General features: G+C 47.9%; 1 protein-coding gene across 1 annotated transcript in view; it reads right to left on the bottom strand.

Moving 5' to 3' along the window:
• LOC144153085 (luciferin 4-monooxygenase-like) overlaps positions 1-10470 on the bottom strand; it is a 67322-nt gene extending 56852 nt beyond the window's left edge. The window contains exons 1-2 of the mRNA XM_077684737.1: positions 10348-10470; positions 4954-5155 (exon numbers count right to left, since the gene is read on the bottom strand). Of these exons, the coding sequence (XP_077540863.1) occupies positions 4954-5155; positions 10348-10470 (325 nt within the window). The remainder of the gene's footprint in view (positions 1-4953; positions 5156-10347) is intronic.
• Between the last annotated feature and the right edge of the window lie 11818 nt (positions 10471-22288).

A 22288-nucleotide genomic window follows, 5' to 3' on the forward strand; every position in this document is an offset into this window, starting at 1 on the left:
TCGTCGCAATCAAGGAGGTTAAAAAAAAATGCTTGGTCGCAATTCGTTCGCTTAGTTGAAACGAAGCCAGGACACGTTTGTGAATGGAAGAATGTGCCTTTCTTTACTTGGTTTGTTTGTACACTGTATCTAGCTCCAAGTCAAGGTCGCTTCACACAAGCGCTGCACATGCGACGCTTCGCTGACTGGTACGCCAGTAGGAAAATATAAGGCCTCTTGAAGGCGGGAGAAGAGTCAGCGAAGTCAATATAGGTACTAAGCAAATAAAATCAACTGATATTTTTACCGTACAGCGTAAAACTAGGGCGCGGGAAGCACGTTTTTGCGCTGGGCGAACAAGCACAGCGGTCAGCAGCACGACTACGCATCTGCGAACGCTTTTCCGTCTACGAAATGCAATTGCTAGACGTGAGCTACTGTGGAAACTCGGGCGACGCTTACTGCACGATCGCAGTACAACAAATAGTCACCTAAGCGGCTTGAAATTCCAAAACTAAATAAAAGTGTAAACCGGTTGTACAATATATACCCTATATTAGCAAGGCAATGGCGTCCCGCTCCGTGGCCTAGCGGTCTGAGGCTCTAGGAATTCACGGCAAATGTTTTGCGAGTCGCGAGTTCGAATCCCCGCGGGTACGTGCTTTTTTTTTTTTTGTAAGTTAACTTTTTTGTTTTCCGCCGATGTTTTCTATATTGAGTTCACCTTTTTTGGGGCCGCAACGTTCATGGCTACACGAACTAGTTCACAAAACGCGCGCAGGCTGGCACTGGCGCGCTAGCGAGTTCTCGTTGGCGTGCTGTTGCCATAAGCACCGACTGCTTGCAGGCAGTGGGCACAGGCCAGAATGAACAGACCCTTGGCCTGGTGCGAACACGCTTTTTACGATACAGGCATGAGGGAGGCAAGCTCCAAATATGGGGGAAAAGCGCATGACATTTGGGCGTCTGCGGGTACGCGGAGGGCGTTCATGCACTGCGTAGGTCTCGGCTAGTGAATGCTACGACTACAAGCCGTCCTGGGAGGCTTATCTTGTGCATTTTACAGCCGACAACATGGCAGAAGCGCGGTACGATGATTACTGAGATATTGAGAATGCCCATCCAACAAAGCCATTGGTTATGTTTTACAGAACCGAAACCGAAACCGAAACTTGTGTGATTGCTAACCTTGGGCATCGTCCAATCACGGCGCCCCTCCTCTCAACGTCACAGCCTTAGTTGGTGCGGCCGTCGCAAACCGCGCATGGTAGTTTTTGTTCTTTCGCGCTTTGTAAAATAATTACCGATTTGTCAACCGGATAAACGATGAAAAGTGTGCTAATTTGAGCCAGTCTACGCAGTGCAAGCAAAAACGGGAGCTTGACAAATTCACTTCAGTGTCCCTTTAAACTTCGGGATTTGATATCTCGGACTACGGATGCGCTAGAAGAATTCTGTCAATTGAAACTGCGTAGAAACAAGATTGCGTCTAACTTTACAATACAAACATGCCTGGTTACTGCAGCCACTAAATAGTTAAATAATCGATTTTATTTATTTAAGCCACCAACATCAATAATTACATCCTAATTAGGTGTGCCCATGGGCGGCAAACCTTACTGTAGAGGTGGTCTTCGCATAAATCTAAGCGCCTATTTTTTAAAAAACCTGTCGACTTAACTTTGATCAATCTGTATATCTGCTATAGCTGAACAAGCGAACAAAATTTACCGTGAATGTCTACAACTTGTTGAGAAGGTGCTGGTGAAAACCTAGTTGGAGGGAAAGCCTGTGAACGGGCTCTTTTTGTAGTATAAATTGCTTCCGGCATGTGAAGAGATCACTCAGCAACATGCCTTGAAAGCACGTTGGCTACTACGTGCATCCACCTGATATCGCTGCAGGTCTCTTATTACTTGACATAAGGGATCACTTACCCATTTTTTGTTTGTTCGCGGTATCACGAAAAATTGAAAATAAACAACATGAGGTGACGCGTAGGATTGATGAACACAGTTTGAACCGATTTCGCTTACTTGTATGCAATACAGAGTGGAGGTTGATTGATTTGATTGATTGTAGGGTTTAACGCGCCGACGCAACGCAGGCGATGAGGCGCGCCGTAGTGGAGGGCTCCGCATTAATTTTGACCACCTGGGGATCTTTAACGTGCGCCGAAATCTCGTACACACAGGCGTTTTTGCTTTTCGCCTCCATCAGAAAAGCGGCCGCCGCGGCCGGGAATCGAACCCGCGACCTCGTGCTCAGCAGCGCAACGCCTTAGCCACTGAGCCACCGCGGCGGGTCCAGATTGGAGGTGTATACTCATTTAAAAAGACCCAAACACTGCGTACAAGTTCTTTGAAAAGCTTTTTAGTTGTAATGACATAACATTTCCCCCGAAGCGACGTAAAGCAGGCCTAAGTAAAACACAAAAGCCCTGGATTAGCGCAGATTGGACGAAAAAAATTAAAAGGAAGAACAACATGTATGATGCTTTCGTAAAAACTGGCGACAGAAATAAATTTAACTCTCACAAATAATTTCGGAATCAGTTAAATGCTGATGTAAAAAAGGGGAAAATAAGATATTATGAACACTTATTCTTCAAAATTAGTGATGACCCCAAAAATGTGTGGAACGAGATAAAAATCTGACTTCAAAAAAGCATAGTAGCCCTACGCTTAATATAGAAACGTCCGCTGGAGTATTGACCGGTGACAGTGCTGCCTCAGCAATGAACCCACATTTTGTAAATAGTGCTAATTACGATGAAACACCTCTTGCTGATGTCGATGTACAAAGACTCTGCTTGACCGAGTTTGTGCTTATGAATTCAGTAGCCCTAACACCTGTCACAGCGTCTGAAATTGAAACAAGTATCAACAATATTAGGAATGATGCTGCCGCCGGTTTCGACGAGATAAAAGAAATCCTTATTAAATATGTGTTTGACATCATATCTTCCATTTTAACCGCCATCATAAATGCAACTTTTGAAACTAGAATCCTCCCGGACCGTCTTAAAATAACCAGAATATCTCTTGCAAATAAATACGGTAACGTAAAGGAATTGTCAAATTATTGAACGATTTCTGTCCTACCTGCCTTGTCGAAAGTTTCTGAGGGTGCCATAAAAAACAGATTAGAGATTTTTTTTCAATAAATATACGGTAATTAGCAATATGCCGTATGCTTTTCGGAGAGGGAAATAAACGGCTGCTAAGTATCAAACATTACAATATACTTAATTTTCAGAACAGACTGTACACTTTAGGGCTATCCGTTGACCTACGCAAAGCATTTGATTCGGTATGCCGTGAGGTTCTCTTGACCAAATTACATAAATACGGTGTTCGAGGTGTTGTGCTAAAAGTAATTCAAAGCTACTTAGCTAACCGCTACCAATTTTTGAAACTGAACCAAGCGTTGTCATCAAAGTTAGGCATACAAAATGGTGTACCCCAGGGATCCATACTTGGGCCATTAGTGTTCATCATATACATAAATGATCTGTGCCATATTCCTCTCTCCCCCAAAATTTATCATGTATGCTGATGACACCAGTATATTTTTACAGTATATTCGCTTACTCCGAAACATAGTGAATGCTTATCTCAAACAATTTCCCGTCCCGCTTCACATACATAAGTTAAATCTGAACGGCAAAAAAAACAAATACATAATCTTTGCACCTGTTAAAAAACCACTGGGTAAAAACATTGATATTATTTTTCTTGGAGCTAAGCTTGAGCGTGTAAAAACAGAAAAATTCTTATGCGTGTGGTTCCAGGAAAACTTGAGTTGGAACACTCATGTTGATATACTAGCTGTACAACTTAGCACATCGATTGGTTGCTTAGACAAATTGTCTCGACTTATTCGTTTATGGTTAAAGAACGTTCTGTATTACACACTGTTCTATTCTCAGTTAAGTAACTGCACGGTAGTATGGGGAACCACGACCTGTAGAAACTACAAAAGACTAACTATACCCCAGAAAAAGTCTTTGAGACTGTTAGAAAAATATACAGGCCCACGTCAACTTCTCCATACCAGCCCACTCTTTAAAAAATATGATCTATTGCGAGCAACCCAAGTTTACTATCTCAAGTTATTACATTACATCAGTAGCAACAAATTATACGTTAGCGACACTTGTGCCTTAAGTCCGCATTATACTTTCCGTAAACCGCAAGTAAAGAGACAACTCATTAGAACTAACTATGGCAAGCAACCCGTAAACTACCAAGTTCCTATCCTTCTAAATAAAGTGGGCCATCTAATGGACCTTAGTAATACATCGGCACAGGTCACGGTAATGAGCAGTGTTGGCCAGTTTTAGTAAACTTGGCCCGATTCTCACCGCAGTCGCAGTGGCGGCTGTGCGCGCAAGATTTAATGGTTACAGAGCACGGTATAAGTGCGGTTGCCTGGCGAAGTTGTTGCTCTTCTGCTTTAGCTCGGCATGGTGGATGCATGTCGCGTTCCCCTGACAATCGATAACGCTTTTACACCGGCCTCGAATACCCCTGCATCCCGTACGTAGCGTCGAGTTTGCTTTGGTCGGCGCTATTCTTTCTAATGGCCGTATCCTCAGTCTCCCCTCCACCCCGTGTGTTCCCTCGACTCAGTTGAGTGGAGGCTACCGCAATGCATTTACATGTTAAAATCGATCTCAAGGGTCTCCTAGACTGGAGGCTCAGGAGGGATTCGAATACGTGGGTAAGCCTTTTGAGCGTAAGATTGTCGGATTTGATCTTTGGTTAGCGAAGGCAAGGCCCCTCAGCTGAGTTTCGTTTTAATGCCCCAGAACTGATCTGAAGCTAAAATTCCTAGCCTTTCCTCTAATGATGGTACGAAGTCATGTGCACATGTTTATTGAAGATGATTTTGATGTGATCACTATTTAGTTAAACTACGTGACCAAAACGCACAACCCACGCGCAAAAACAAGCGACTTATGGGTCTCACGTTCATTGAGCACAGGATTGGACAGCAGCACTGAGGCGCCCGTGAAGGTCAAACTAAGTAGAGCCACCAAGTTGTCCACGCTGTTTTCTAGGTGAACGCACACACGGTCTCCGAGCCCAACGCCGTGGGCCTGGAATCCGGCTGCAAAACGCTTCATGCGTGCAAGGAACTCTCCTCGGGTGAGCCGGATTTTCTCGTCTATCTGCGAAAGAAAAAAAGGAAGTGCACTCGCTCATTGAGGTTCGTTTACAGCCTGATAAGTTGGATAAAAAAACTGCGCGAAAGACGGAGGCAAAAGAACGAGAATGGGCACGCATGGTGCAGACTAGCAGCTGGTTTTTTTAGGGGCGAAGCCCCTTAGCTGCCGGGGCTGTTGGCGCCTCCTGTTGTCGCCGTAATCGTTGTCTCGTGTAGTCACGGTGCTAAAAACACCGCGAAACTTGTTTACGCCTCGCGCTAGAAAGTAACGCATACTAAAAACATACCGGGACACTCGTTTACGCCACGCGCTAGAGGGATTCGTGCTTCAAATACAAGCGACTATTACAGCAAAGCTGTATACCTCTACGCCCCAGAGGTTTCATCCCCGTTGGTAAAAGCGCCAAGGCGCCAAGGATGCACTTATACACTGCATGCTTCACTCTTCTTCAGGTTTCACATTAGTGAAGATGGCCCGGGGTTTTATTTGAGTACAGAAACTCGTGGAACGCGAACAAATGCGTTCTCCATTTGTGGATAAACCTAGGCTAACAAAAGAAGGCAAGCTGGAACGCGATACGTGGAATAAGGCATCCGACACTTGTCATGGGCAATTATTCTTGCCATGAACGAGACTAAACAAAGGCCAGCACATTCAAAAGACAGTAAGAGTCCCACTGAAGAGTCTTGTTTAGATAACAAAGCTCTCTCTCTCTCTCTCTCTCTCTCTCTCTCTCTCTCTCTCTCTCTCTCTCTCTCAATAATTTATTTACGTTCTTACGTGTTTCTTTACTCAAACAGCGGTAAGTTGCCGGTCTGCGCCGTGTGCGTCCCAACTAGCGCAATTTTGTGTTGGCCTTGAGTGGGAAATGTGAAAAAGGACGTACTATCGCGAAAAATTGAAATACGAACAACAGAGCGCGTGGCTTTCAGTACATGCCGCGCGTCCTGGCGACGGGCCGCGTATGAGCAGTGCGAACACGTTACGAGAGTGTCCAACGTTGACATGGAAACACCGTCGCTCGGCGTGTGAACGTTGTGTTTTGCCTTCCCACCGCGTTCGGCGCCCGCTCACGCAAGCGTTTTCTAACCTTGTTGTGGCGATGACTGAAAACGGTGCACGCAGCTATATTCGTTTGTTTCTTTTATTTTGTGCAGAGTGCCCAACAAACGACGGAAATGCGATGGCCTTTCCATTTCAAGGTAGGTTACGAACTCTCGCAACTATACCGCAATGTGCATACGCGGCCTGTCGCCAGAATGCGCGGCATGTACTGAAAGCCACGCGCCCCGTTGCTCGTATTTCAATTTATCACGATAGTACATCTATTGTAGCGGTGTCTTGCGAGGTTACTGGGGGGCCTAGCAAAACAGTGTTTCCTATTTTATGAAGATCTAAGGCAACTATGGTGCTACATTGTGTTCACACGAAACTTTTTTACACCCTTTTAGCCAAAAAAGGTGTAGCATAAGTGGAAAAAGTGTGTTGGGAGGCCTTTACACCCTTTCTCTTCAATCAACACCCTTTTCCTAGCTCTACACCCTTTTTGTGTGAAAAAAAGGGTGTTGAGCAACTTCAACCCCCTTGGTTTTTCTTAGGGTGTTGAAATGGTGCATCCAAGCCTGCATCCAAGCACGCATATGCATGCTTGGATGCATAATAACACTGTAAAGAACAAGACATCCCCTCATATACTTCTCCACTCGCAATAAATTTTCAAACGCCAAATAAATAATTGCTCGCATGCAATGATTGCTCGTTTTAATATGCGGTGCACCTCATGCGCCAAGTTTAGCTTTGGCACGTGAAACACCAGTTTGAACCTTCAAAATTAAAAAAAACTATAGTCGTGTGTCGAAAAGGCTGTTTATTGGTTGCAACACGCTTGGCTTTCTGTAAGGAAACGGTGTGAAATAGTTTTTCAGTTGCTAAAAAAATGGCGGAGCTGGGGGTCGGCCTAGTTTCTTCCGGTATAGCTAAGTTTTGTTACATTTCCTAAGGTTTGCAATGTTCTTGCTTAGCTAGGATGACCGCTGAGGGGTGAGGCCTAGTTTAACTTGATTTTACAAGGCTGTTCCAGTGTGTCCCCCCCCCCCCCCCCCACTGCCAGGGCATCGAAGGGGGAAACAAACAAACTACGCCGAAGGCTATTCACACGCACCTACCATGGGCTCTCTGAATGAATTCTGCCCAGGGTGGGATACGGGAGCCTGATATTCTCTTACAATATCAGTGGCCGACACTGGTCAAGATAAGGCCCTAACAAAACCAAGATTGATTGTCCTTGCCATTTTTGTGCTTTGCACTTGTCTTTGACATTCGTATCTGAGTGCACTAGTTTGTCTTTGGCATCAGCACTTTTTGAACTCCGCCCAGTGGTTCCGGTAACAGCTCAATATCACAGGCTACATTGTCGCTCACATGGGAAGAAGTGTACGCAGGCCTAAAGAGCAGCCTCGACAGGTGGTAAACTCCCAATGACGCTTAACTACTTATCGGGAGTGGCAAAAGTATAAATATTCAGTTGAACGTCGCACACTGCACTTGATATGTTTGTCGTGGGAACCTATGGAGAATGTTAGAATTGTTGTTTTGACCTTCAGTTCCGGACGCAGCCGTCATCGTCACTGGAAAATCCTACTGGATGGTACCTGAGAACCTCTGTTGGTGTATTTTGGCGCCGAAGCCAAATGGAAAATGGTGAAGCGGTCATTAGCTTCTGATGACAACTCCCGCCATGGTTGGCCGAGTTTCTCAGTGGGTACGTGATAATTTTTACTCAATATGTAGCGAGGCATCAAAGCGCAGCACGAGACGAGGGCCAGAAACACAGAAGACGACACACAGAGCTCTCTGTGTGTCGTCTTCTGGGTTTCTGGCCCTCGTCTCATGCTGCGCTTCGATGTTTCGCTATGTACCAACTCACCCAAACCAACGATGTGTAGTTGACCATCCGCCTCAGGCCTCGCTGTTATTACTGTATTCAGCTTCAACGCGTGGTTACCTCAATGTTGAGCCTAACGACGTGCAAAGCGTCATCAAGCTCCTATGTTGAGGTGCCTGCCCCAGATGTCGACGTTTTTTGAGGCCGAAACGAATTCCTCGGGTCAATCTCTTTTCAGTCCAAGCCATGAAGGCGTGGTGTCTCGGGTGTGTGTTCGACTCGTGTTCGACACTGACTTCACTTCTCCGTTTGCCCTGTCCCCCTTTAAAGGGACACTGAAGTGATTTGTAAACAATGCGGGATTACGAGCGCAAACTGTAGTCCGGAGTCCCTTTGCCCTGTTTCGACCACTCTGTGCGCGTTTACGCGAATTTATTTAGTAGAAAAATCAATTCGAAAATGCTGTCCTCCTCTCTTTACGCTCGCCCATTTTCTGTGGCGTTTTCGTGTGACGTCAGGAGGAGAGGAGCTGACAATTGGCTGCGCTACTGCACGGCTCGCCGACCTTCCGCGACCGAGTCAGTCGGCCCAAGGTTTAGTCCGCCGGCTGCCGACGGGTCGTCGCAATTCGTCCGATCAGTTGAAACTAAGCCACAACACGTTTGTGAATGAAAGAATGTGGCTTTCTTTACTTCGTTAGTTTGTACTCTGTATCTAGCTCCAAGTCAAGGTCGCTTCCCACAAGCGCTGCACAAGCGCACATGCGACGCTTCGCTGACTGGTACGCCAGTAGGAAAATATAAGGCCTCTTGAAGGGGTAGAAGAGTGAGCGAAGTCAATATAGGTACTAAGGAAATAAAATCAACTGATATTTTTACCGCACAGCGTAAAACTAGGGTGCGGGAAGCACTTTTTTGCGCTGGGCGAACAAGCAGAGCGGTCAGGAGCACGACTACGCATCTGCGAAAGCTTTCCCGTCTACGAAATGCAATTGCTAGATGTGAGCTATTGTGGAAACTCGGGGGACGCTTACTGCACGAGCGCAATACAACAAATAGTCACCGAAGCTGCTTGAAATACAAAAACTAAATAAAAATGTAAACTGGTTATACATTATATACCTAATATTTTCCGTTGCCGCTACGGCCCTCTGTGGCCTAGTTGTCTGGTGCGCTAGGTATGTCACCGCAAGTGTTTTGCCAGTCACAAGTTCGAATCGCCGCGGGTACATGCTTTTTTTTTATGAGTTAACTTTTTTTTTTTTCGCCGATGCTTTCTATATTGAGTTCACCTTTTTTTGGGCCGCAACGTTCATTGCTCCACGAACTAGTCCACAGAACTCGCGCAGGCTGGCACTGCCGCGCTAGCGAGTTCTCGTTGGCGTGCTGTTGCCATAAGCACCGACTGCTTGCGGGCAGTGGGCACAGGCCAGAATCAACAGACCCTTGGCCTGGTGCGAACGCGCTTTTTACGATACAGGCATGAGCGAGGCAAGCTCCAAATATGGGGGAAAAGCGCATGCATTTGATCGTCTGCGGGGACGCGGAGGGCGTTCATGCACTGCGTAGGCCTCAGATAGTGAATGCTACGATTCCAAGCCGTCCTGGGAGGCTTATCTTATGCATTTTACAGCGGACAACATGGCAGAAGCGCGGTACTACGATAACTGGGATATTGAGAATGCCCATCCAACGACGCCATCGAATGTCAAACATGTTGTTGTACAAACCGAAACCGAAGCCGAAACTTGTTTGATTGCTAACCTTGGGCATCGTCCAATCACGGCGCTCCCTCCTCCCAACGTCACAGCTTAGTTTGTGCGGCCGCCGCAAACCGCGCATGGTAGTTTTTCTTCTTTCGCGCTTTGTAAAATAATTACCGATTTGTCAACCGGATAAACGATGAAAAGTATGCTAATTTGAGCCAGTCTACACAGTGCAAGCAAAAACGGGAGCTTGACAAATTCACTTCAGTGTCCCTTTAAGGGGCCGCTTCGCTGCTGCAGACACCAACACCAGCGAGTGGTTTTTTCTGCTTTCTGGTCTGCTTAATGATTTCGCAGAACCCACATTATCGAATACCAGTAAGGCTACATTAGACGCGTCCAACTATACCAGCAAGGCTTTCTAAGACTCAGACAGCCCTCCTTGAACAGAACACTTTAATCTCTAATATCTTGGGCTCTGCAATAATTTACAGGCTTTTGCCGCGTTCGTGTGTAAATACGTCCGGAAACCCTGCGATTGTGGATAGGAGTCAGTGATTACGGGCCTAACTTTCATGGCGACTGGTGTTCATCTCGTTCTCTCACCACTGCCAGCTGGTCAGGTTGCTTGGTCAGGAACTTGCTAATTGCTGTGTAGATGGAGCACGACGGGATGTCCACCTTCGGGTACGGCGAGTACAGCACCCCGTCCTCGATGGTCGCCTTCATATTGCCTGGTCTTCGTTAAGTAGGCTGACTAAGCACGTTCGGGCTTCAGTTGTTAGCAGGTACGTAGCTACTGAAACAAGGTAAAGAGCAAATTGGAAATTTAATACACGTATAGATTGATTACTTGTAGGTCACTGACAGGACCCCAGCTTCATCAACTCCTCCAAACAAGAAACACACTGGTAGCTTCAGCCACTGCACGCACCAAATGTATGAAGACAGTTAAGAGATTGCCGTAGCTTTCGGTGACACAGCAGGGGAATAAATTTGAACCATAAATGTTGACTCGTGCTTACAAAAAGAAAAACAGCTCTCAGAGCTCTGAACAACCTCGTCTGCAAGCCACTGATCCATCGACGTCAAGGATGAGGAGCCCACCCTGACCGCGCTCATTTGAATTCCAAAGCGGAGAAGAACGCCAAGGTCAAGCCAGCACACAGCCTAAACTGCTCCAAGCATCTGTCAAAGCGCACTGCGAGTACGAAACCCCGGAAATATCACCCGCACCCATACCTCTCGCCAGATTTACTGGAGAATACCAACCAGTTCCCAACCACATAGCAGCGTTGTACATGCCATGTGCCCCACTATTTATCTATCCACGCGCAGATTCCGCCACAAACCAGGGCCCTATTGCTCAAAACTCAATATAAGAGACTTATTCGCAGTCTAACCTTAATGGCAGATTTTTTGGGGGGCCTTATCTTCCCTATGCTATAAGACGCTTTTCAGAAACTTATAAAAACACGAATAAGGCTCTAAATAACAATGCAGTAAGACTGTGAATAAGCCTGCTCCGAGCAGTTTTATTCACAGACTTATGCTGACCCGCCACGCTGGGTGGGTCATTTCACGTGACACGGCCTCTCTGCGCCGTTTGCAGTATACGCTCTCTCCGTGCTTTCCCTGCACGGAAGAGGCTATGCGCTGTTGTGCCTGAGCGCCCAGCCCAAATTCACTGGACGTCGCGACGCGCCGACAGCTGGGCCGATTCACGCCTCGTCCAAACCGCGGTGTAAGATACATTTTTAGGTGTGGACACAGCCGCCTAAAAATATGTCAAATAGAGTTGGTGGCACCGTGGCGCCGCACGTAGACCTTTGATTGAAAGGACACCTGGTGGCAGAACTCCTAACTAAGCTTCGCAGTGTCCTAGGCTTTAAGTGGTTTTACCAACGACTGTCTGAAGCAAGTTAATTCGTAGGCACCGGCATGCATTTAAAACAACGCTGTTTGTGTGCGCTCACCGTGTCAGCTCACGCAACGCGATTGTAACGCGGAATTGATTCGATTTTTTTTTAGGACAGTTGCGAGAGTTTGGGCATCCTAAGTTCATTTTGACGCGCGCTAAGCTCATCTGAACATTGTACACTGGCAGTGAGGTTGACATCAATTCGACTTTGCCGTTTCGTGCGTGAACTTACCCCAGTTGTGTAACGTCATTTACGACAAAGAAACATCAGCGTACTCCCCACTAGTTTAATCCATTTGGGAAACTGGGCTATTTTCCTTGTATGTCGGGCGTTGCTCCGGCAGTGGACGCTTTCTTTTTGCCGCCGCTTGTAGTGAGTAGCTGGGGGCTGTAGCCAACGGTAAAGTCGGTAGCACTACATCGCTTGCGAGCGCGCACCTCTTCAACATTCAGTTGTGCTCCCCCGCGAAGCTCCGAAACGAAAAGTACCCTTTCGCGCAACCACACTCAAAGGAATGCTGACTGCAAGCAGCATATCATTTTCTGCTGTGGATGGCTGCAGAGCACGCATTAATTCATTTAGGATCGCAGGGAACGTTAGAAATATTATCACGTTTTCTTGCCACCGTTGCAGTACGTACTCAATAAAGCATTTGCACCACAGTTTTCCTTGCGCAATAATAAATCTCAGTTGTGTGAGGGCTGAACGACTACCACGGCAGACTTTCCCTTTGGTTTAGTGTTTTATACCTTCCTTTGATTGTTACTGACTCAAAACTCATGCCTATAACCCGTTGAAACACTGGGGAGAGCGCAAAGGCTTTCGCACGGCTTTCTTTAAATTGTCGTCTGCTCCACCGGCCGGAGGAGTCGGCCAAGCCGCGGTGAGCAGACATCAAGCAGACGACCGGTTACGGAAGCTGCCGAGAAGGCCCGACAAGGAGCCGAAAAGATGCGAACACCTCCGAGTAGCCGGCGCTCGGGCAGCTTCTTTTCTCTGCCTCTGGAGGGCGCTGCCGTCAATGGTCTCAGCGGCACCAGTTTGGCTGTGAGTTTGGTGACTTTATTAAAACGACGAGTACACGTTTGTTTTGCAAGCTGTGTCCTCACCTAATAGTATATCTTACATCGTGGTCCAAATCAGACCAAACCACCCCCGGCCGACGGGCCCGAACATGCACCGCCGCAGAGTCGCCCCTCTCTTTTTCGTCGCGGCGGCTCGGCCGAATCATGCATCGGGTGAACGACCGCCAACCGACAGGCCGCTGCTTGCTTGGAGGCGGCTTCGCGGAGACTGAGACGGCGTCGCCCTCCCTTTCCCCATCGAGGGGGCTCGGCTGACCCAAACGCTTCGCCTCCATTCGTCGGATTTCCAACATCGGCCAGCGAGAGTCCTGATTGGAGCGATTCAAACTTGTCGAGGCCACAACGGACTTCTGGGGGTATAAAAACCCGCCGGGAGGCACTTATCATCGGCATTATTCAGCGGCATTCTTCGGCGGCACTTTTCGGAGGCACCGAGTGGAGAGGTGCTGTCGCCTTTGTGCGAGCCATGCGAGTTTGCTTACCCTTGCACATACTGTATATAAATCTTGCTTCAGTTTTTCGTCGGCTCGAGAACTTCATCGCTCTGCTCTGCGCCGCTTCGATAGCAGACCGAGCAAGGGAGCGTCGCTACACCGGTGACTGCGCTCGGATGGCCAGTCTCAACAGTGGTGACAGCGTCGGGATGGCTGATTCCCAACATCGGTGACAAGCTGGGATGCGAGTCACAACAGCGCAGGCGGCGGGTGCTCGGGGAATGAGTCATGAACCGGTGGCCCGTTTCGAAATCGTCTGGTAAGCGCCGCTTGGCAGACGATTTCCTCTTAGCAACCGATTTTGCCACAGCTGCGCCACTTAGCAGACGATTTCCTCTTTGCAGATGATTTTGCAACAGCTGCACCGCTTATCAGACGATTTCGAAACAGGACACCGGTTCATGACTTATGCCCCGGGCACCCCCCGCCTGCGCAGGGCCTCTTTCACGCATGGAAAGCACGGGGAGAGCGTACACTGCAAACGGCGCAGAGAGGCCGCGTCGCGTGAGTTGGCCAATTGCCGGGTTATTGTGAATGACTCGTAATAGTGTTCACATAAGCCACCCGATTGGCCAAATCTATAGAATTGTACCAATAATGGTACAAAATAAGCGCTTGCTCTTGGCCGGAAACGCCAAAGCGATAGAGTTTTTGCCGCGCATTCCCCCCTCTTCCTTAGGGGACCCTCCCGTACCCGTCTAGGTACCCACTGTCCCCATATACTTCACTAAGACAGGATACTAAGCCCCCTCGTGTCCAACGCATCTGGGTAGTACAAAAGCAGACGACGCGCGCCCTCCATGTGTTTCCAATTACAAGCCAGAGCGAAAGTTGATTGTAATTATTTTAATCACCTTGCGGAGCGCTTAAATGACTGCATAAAGTAGTTGCAGAGGCTAAAAAATTAATATCCACTACAACGAGCCGATTTATCGTCGTTTTTTTTTTTTTTTTTTTTGATCGAGCTGTCATGATCGCCGGCGCGTGGGGCAGTATCGCCAGGTCCGGTGCTCTAACTTGCTGACGATAACTATCGTTCGTTCTTCTTGCGTGCGGACGAACGACACAGAAAAGTTCACAAGTAGCATAAACAGAACGTTGCTGAGCCTGAGGTAACTGTACAAATGGTTGCTTCAGCGGGAGCATGCCAGCGGACGCGAGGAGCACAGCCCATTGAGTGGACGCTGCGGCCCTGGCGACGCCTTGGAAACGAGTGGAAAATTTGTTCTGTATTTTCGCAAACTAAATTATTCTTGCTTAACATTTCACGCCACACTGTTTACGAACGGCAGGGTACACGTATACTAGCGAGTAACTGAGGCAATACCGTCAAATAAACAAATTGAGCGCAAGTACAGGACGCGAATCAAGCACCGAATCGCAAGTCCGTTGCCTGCTTAGATATGTAACATAACGCAGCTGCATACACTGTGTATGGCCTAAATATTTACATAAGATCGTCACTGACTGCGTTGGTCATCCTCTAGTGCAGGGGTCGTCGCTAACAATATGAACGCCGACGCGCCAGTTTTGTCCTCAAATGGGGTTAGACGGCGAGACAAGAACAGATCAGAATTCATCGCTTCCAGTTGCATTGTCCCCCATCTTCACACTTCGCTAGGTTATTGTCAAATATTATTGGCAATTCGCTGAATTTTTTTCTCTTTGCCTTCAAAGCCAGCCTACCGCCCCCCCCCCCCTCCCACCCGATTTCCCGTCCAGCCATTCGCCGTTTCGGCTTCATGCAACTCGGCCTTGCACCTGAAAACGTAGCTGACCCTTATTCTGGTCTATTAAGTGTGAACTTGGAATATATGATGCAAGAGCGTGATTAAACAAATGGGAGACCATCAAGAAAACGCTACGGCCATTCAGTTCGCCGGACCACTCCGTTTTACGGCCACTACTTTCGGAATCACAAACATGAACGGTTCTGACGCTCGCTGAACTTTGTGACTGAGCCACAGAAAAAACGGCAACCTTGCGCTGTAATATGTATTCGTAACGATGACGCAAACCAGCGGAGTTTATTGAAAATGCACGCATAAGTGCCCAGGTGCACAAAAGTACGGCTCACAGGAGCGGCGAGATTGCGGTCCGCGAGACTCCTCGGCTTTTACGCGCGATCATCGCCGATTTGTTTGATTGGCTGTTGTTGAAAGGTCCTTGTCACTAAGCGTTTTGGTATAAACAAGAAGCTTTCACTTTAAATTTCACTTCATACGGCCATCTATCGGCGAATCTGCGAGTGGCAGGGCGCCGTCACCGTCCCAGAACTTTCGTCGACGCTGTAAACGTATTTAGCGCTGCAAAGCTTTTTTCCGTAATGCCAAGTTGATTACCTGACAAGATTGAACAAGTCGGGGATGGGATGGACACCGTGTAGCAAAACAATCGGCAGTATCCAGCTCATTTTGCTTCTGTCAAAACGGGATCCTGTGGGACCCCCGCAGCTTTGTACTACCCGGAAGTACTTCCCGGAAGCCGGTTTCGCAGCTCCCCCTGGGCAGCGCAGGAGCCCTATAACCTAGCCGGTGAGGTTTCGGGAAGGCGGACTAGTCTGAATCTTATTCTCGGGCTTACTGAAGCCCGTGAATAAGACTAGACTGTCAATAAGACTTCCAATAAGCCCGTTTGTTCGCGTAAGCGGGTCCGGGCGCCTTGTACTAGCGTGTACGGGAAAGCCAAGAATCCCCAGCCCTCACGCCTAACCTTAACCTTACGTAAGGTCAGTAGGTGGAGCTGCTGAATATATTTGCCCTATGAGATAGGCGCAACTCGGGGCGCTATGGCCAGCAAAAATTCAACCCTCAAAAAATAGGCGCTATGGCCAGAAAAAATTCAACCCTCCTGGATTGAGGACCCCATCCACCATCAGGGTTACGCAGCAGTGTTGCGAAGTTGCCACTCCGTAATTGGAATGATTCCAGATTCATTCCACCTTCTCGAGATGCCGGAATGGAATGGGAATGGAATGAGAACAACGCTTCGAGGAGTGGAATTGGAATAGAATTAAGGGCCTTATGCTCGGAATGGAATGGGAATGGAGTCAGGATTTTTAGACGGCGGCGTCACCATTGCTCGTTCCTTCCGGCTACTTAATTAGTTAGTCTGTGGCGACGACTGCGTCGGTATATCTCAAAGGGAGCACCGGCGACGAAAGCAAGAACGTGTACTTGGCATTTCGAGTAACTGACTCCGCGCAGCGCGTATGCAACTGAACTTCGAGCGGCGCAAGCTCGTCTGGCCAGTGGCGCCGTTAGGTCGGCTCTTCCTGCCTCGGTAGGCTTTTTGAGGCATAGCTTTCTCTGTAGAACCGTCATGGCGCCGACAGCAGACCAACGTCTCTCTCAGTGGCAGGCGCCGTGTGGCCAAGTTAGCAGGCGGGGAATATCATAGAGAACCAGGGCGGGGGAGAGGGATACGAACGGCGCGCATCTGAAGCCGCGGTGTTTCTCACGACAAGCTGATACTACAAAATATTGGAGCTAGCAATATAAAGAGTTCGCACATGACACAACAAAGCGCTTTCCTCCGGCGCGCAATGAATAGCGTTGTAGCTCGCAAGCCGACCTGGTAGGCATCACACAGGAATACGGCGCCAACCTGTCGACCGTCTGTCCGTGTGTTGCAGCGGCCGCGGGGCTCCAGTAAACCAATGCCAAGGCAGCAAAAAGAAAATTGTGGGTGAGGGATTTGCTTCCCGGCACCCGCCAAAAGCGTAAGAAGCGAGCTTCGAATATGATACTGAGCTTTCTACCTCCACGCTCTGCTACGGAGGCTACGGTAGTGAGCAGATGGGATATACAATTACGCAAGACAATGCAGAACACAGCTGTCGACAGTCGATTGTTTCTAACAGTTCTGGCTCCAATAGCACCCTTTTTGCGAGTGCTTTGACGGCTCTCAGGAGTGCGACACCGTGCTTTGCGTCGATCTGAATGGGCGGCCCTCTCGTCCAGTCGTGCCAAACTTGTTCGTGCTTTGGTTGCTGTGTTTTTGTGCACGTGGCCGTTGCGCCTGGGTACAAACGTACCTGATTACTGAAGTCTTAGTCGTTGGCTCGAAAGTTGGAGCATCGGCACTATTCAGGAAGGGAGGTCACATTTAAAATTTTGGTCAGGTCCTCGAGCATATGGTTGCGCATTCATGGAAACAAACTGCCTGACCACATTTCTTTACTTTGACAGGGCTCCCGTCACGATATGGTTCTGTCACTTTAAATGAGGGAGTCATAAAGAATGTCCTGTATTGGACGGATTGGGCTGTGGTAGGGCCAGGTCAATAAACAATCGCAATGGAGGTCAACGTGGAAGCGGTGGCGACTTTCCTAGAGTGAATGCAAAACCTGTAAATGGTGTTCTGTGACTCTGCCCTCCCGCCTCTAGCGTTGTGGTGTAGCGAGAGGGCTCAATGCTCTAGATTCTCTTGAAATCATTACATTAGGCATTTTGAATGTACATGTGAGCAAGCTCCGCGTGACATGCCTGTGAGTTATCCACATCATACTAATTACGCTGGTATGACGGTACGCAAAGCAGACAGCGAGATAGCACGCCCCGGAATGTGCAATAAAACGAAAAAAGCCGACATCAACGTAATAGCTGCTTCATCTCGCGTCGCGCAAGAACAAACCGTTAAAACATGCTTACATGCAAATACTACAATAAGTAGTGGGATCCCGCTACTTATTATAAAAGAGGGGGCAGTGTGACGATGCCACTTTTCAAAGCGAAAACTGTTTTAGTGGGACCGATCACATTCTATCGAAAAACTAATGCGTTCGCCCTTAGACCGGTTGCTCGACCGAAAAGCTCTGATAATGTCTCTACGCACACGGTGCGTGCGTGAAACCGGGGACCGCAAATGATGTCTCTCTCTCTCTCTGAAACTGGGCTTCCATTGTGTCAAAACGCTTACTTGAAAATCGCAAAAAACGAACGGCTCTAAATAAAAAACACACGCGTCGATAATAAAAGACTACGATAGTATACATTTATCTCATAAACCACGTAATGGTGTACACTTATACCATTCGTAGTGGCGTTTACTTTGTACGCGAAAAATCGTCGCATGGGTTCGTTCTTCGCTTGCTGTTTGGGTGTTTGAAGGTTTGTCGATCGGTTAGACGCCTTTCAGCGAAAGTTGGCTGAACTTTTAGCTTTCGCGCTTCTCTCGGATTTCGTTAGGAAAAGACGATAGTTTTTCGAATTGGGTAGTTATGCACGACATATGTAACCAACCTGCTACGCCTCTCAACTTCGGTGACAAGTGACACATTTTGAATACTTTTGCAGTTTTCAACCCGTATGGTAACGTCAGATTCATTTTGTGTTCCTCGGTAATTCAATAGAGCACCTCAGGCAGTTTTTACATTGAGGAATTAAAGGAATGGAATTGAACTTCCCGTCCATTCTAGGAGTGGGAATGGGCTAACTTCTGTCATTTCGCGGAATTGAAAGGAATGGAATCACGACAAGTTTCAATTCCTCGGAATGGAATTGGAATGGAATGGGTATGCCCATTCCGCAACACTGTTACGCAGCACCCGCACCACTAATCAACAATATTTACTAGTCCTTCGTGGTTGATCCGGCTCTCAAAGTACAAGAAAAGAGCACAGAAGTAAATAACGGTATTAAAAACAGCACTGCAACTTATAATGGATATTCTCAAATGCGCATTGACACCTACAGCACCATACGCAGCGTCATTACTTTACCAAGCTACTCTAGCACGGCTACTTCCGGTACGATGCATGCACAACTTTAATCAAACGTGCTTCTCTTCACACCTAAACCGACTTCAAAGATAATAAACTACCCTTTCTTATGTAGGGATGCGCATAACTCTTTTAAGGTAGCATTTTTACCACAAAACATCCCGTAAATTAAAAGGTAGATGTTCTGAGGCTCGAACCAAGTAAGTAATGGTTAGACCACAGATGCATTCGACCCGTTAGACCGCAGAGGCGTTTTTTATTATTAATAATATTGTCTGTTTTGAACTACACATCATAAAAAAAGTCGCACAACACAACATGACGAGGTTACAATTGACACCCGACTGCCCGTTACTGCTGGCGGATTAAAACGCTTCAGGTTCACCAAGGCGTCCTGGACCCATAACCCCTCGGTTTGTTCGGCTTAGGTTTTGCCCACATCTATGAGGTAGTCTCTGGTAGGGCGTGTGTTGGGGTCTCGCATGCTGTACAGCCATCCCAGTCTTCCACCCGCTAGGACGGCTTGAAGTCATAAACATGTCATATGCAGCCCCTTCAGCGTTATCCGTCGGCACGAATCGTATGCCATGAGGAGTGACAGGTAATTATTTTTCTATATATAGTGCACTGCACATTGTCCCAGTGAGAGCCTAACTATCTAAAAAAATGTGCTCCACCACTTCAGGTTTTAACAACGAAGCTGTTTCGCAATTCGTTGATTCGGGCGTTTCACAAAGGTCATTATAACAGTATAAAGCAGTGGTGTTCTCAGACGAGGGTACGCGAAGGCATTTCAGCGGTCCGCGAAGCCCGCAATTATATTCTCCTCCCTCCGCTGTCCTTGTTCGCAAACCTCACTGACAATGCAAAATAGTGGCCTCATGGATCACATGTACGTTTAGTTTGTGTCCTCGTTGTAGACTTTTAAGGTTGACTTTCTGCACAATACGCCAGCTATGCGAGAAAGCTAGACACACAAGAATCACCATACAGGCGTTGGGCCGAATTTTCGCTGCGTTAGGTCCGATTTTCACCGAAAGAATAAATTGTTCGAAAATATGACAAGCATCACCAAAGAAATGAAGCAAGCTCACACTAACGCGTAAGTCTTCAACGTAGCGAAGCTGTACGCAACATACACGACGACCATCACGTAGGTTTAAATCCACGATTGCAGCCGATTTGCGTCTTCTTGGCTGCCGCAACGATATTTACTTGTAATTGGTACTGTGAGTGTGAGCTTCATTCATTTTTTAAAAAAGTGATAATCAGTGAGCGTCACGAGGGGCATACGCTATGACGTGTCTTTATCGTTCCGAGGAAGTGTTGCCAGAATTACTTTGAACGCTGGAGATTTTTTGGGGGGCCACTCTTGGCCAATCTGCCTAAGTGGGTACGCTTGGCTTGACAAACGTGCGCCGGGGACGCTGGGCGGTCACCGCGGGGCACGCACACAAGAGCGATCGGCATTTTCTTGTGTTTTTTTAACTGTCGGGTGCTCGCCGCAAGTTTGGTCAATCTCCCCGAGTGGGTATTCCTAGCTTGACAAACGCGCGCTGGGGACGCTGGGCGGTCGTCGCAAGGCACATACACACGAGAGCTAGGCATTTTCTTGGCTTTGTTTACTGCGCGGCAGCCACAGCGAGGCACGCGCTCACGTGAGATCACTCGGCAATTTGTTGGTACTTTTAACTGCGGAAACGAAAAATTACGATTTGCTAAACGGCTTCGCTGTTAAAAAGGCGGGCACAAAAGGCGGGCACAAATGCAGTGCGTAGGTGGCATTAGCTGCAAACGCGAATTGTTTGACGCTAAGAAGTTTGACGGATAAACTGTGTGGGTAAACTCTGGCACGGGGAAACTCTTGCAATACCAAAAGTGGTCCCCAGTACGCTCGAGGTTGGCAACCAGTGGTATGAAAAACAGAAATCTCACTGGCACCGGCAGGACTCAAACCTCTGTCTGGTAAATGAACGGTGTTAGGCGCAGTCGTCTTACCGATTCGGCTACAACCGTTTTTGTTTCTTTATTTCCAGACAAACACCGCTGTTACAAACATAATACATAACAACAAAACAAAGCCATTGCACTATGACATAAAATCACGGTTCCACTCTGGGATACAGTGCTGACTGCTAAAATATTTTAATTTTTGTTAACTTCTCCACTTGTGACAACCAGTCTGGAGCACATTGGCGTGCCTTTTGCATTTCAAGGAAAGATAATGTGGCCTCTCGGAAATACTCATTTACTGGGCGCACATTAATGTCCGAGTGGCGGACCGCCATTCGGAATCTCCATATACTGTGCACACCTAGTAACATTATTAGATCTAGAGGAACGCCATCATTATCATGTTGAACGGACAAATACCGAATACCATGGGCATATATTGGCGCACCTTTTTTTAGCGTACGTTGCAGCACATCCCAGAAGAAGACCCCGTCCCAACAGTCAATGAAAACATGTTCAATGGTATCTGGTTTGTTGCACAACCAACACTGTTTACCCCACGGCATAAAAAGGTCCTTTTCTTGCCTCCATGTTTTCACAGGGAGTGTCCGGTGTGTAGTTGAAAGAAAATGTTTTACATCCCGTTGAAACTGGCATTTTTTTAACCCGTTTGAACACATCTCGACCTGTTCCAGCAGAGTGAGCACTTCTGTACATAGGAATGGAAAAAACAGTGTCGCAGAGATCGTTACTACACTCCCTGATTGAAATTTGTGCGCAGTTCGAGCTGCGGTCTTCTCGGTCACGGCGCATTTCTGCTGCGTCTCAGGAAGTGTTCGCGTGATCAGCGAACGTAGGGCGGCGTGCGTTACTCTGCTGCTACCTCGCAGTGCGCCGCCGCCACCGGCCAGCATATTGCAAATCGTGTTTGAACCTCCCGCGCAAATTCACGTGGTTCGGATTAGCCCCGCACAAGAGAGTGGCGAGCATGTTGTTGCGTATCATGTTTGAAGCACCCGCGTACACGTCGCTGCGGTTTGGATTAGCGGAGAATGGAACTGCGTCTGGGGAGCGTGCCAGGTGAGGGCGCTACTTCGTGGCGACACATGTAACATGTGTGAGGGAAAGGCAGTGAGAGAGATGACGTCGTAGCCGCACGGGTCGTACTCCACTTCACCCTTCGCTAGACGCTCCTCTCCGTTTTCTTTCTTTCGTCGCTGCTGCGTTCGCTCACCCGGCTATGCGGACATAAACAGACGCCGCTCCCACGAAGCCCAGGTAACGGCAGCCAAAGGCTGCCCCCTAAAACGACCGATATCCGCCGTCGCCGTTTCCACTCAAATTCGCTTATACAAGAAGATGCAAATCCAT

The sequence above is a fragment of the Haemaphysalis longicornis genome, unplaced genomic scaffold (genome assembly GCF_048455015.1).
Source record: "Haemaphysalis longicornis isolate Haplotype H1 unplaced genomic scaffold, Haemaphysalis longicornis Haplotype H1 scaffold_9, whole genome shotgun sequence".
Lineage (NCBI taxonomy): Eukaryota > Metazoa > Arthropoda > Arachnida > Ixodida > Ixodidae > Haemaphysalis > Haemaphysalis longicornis.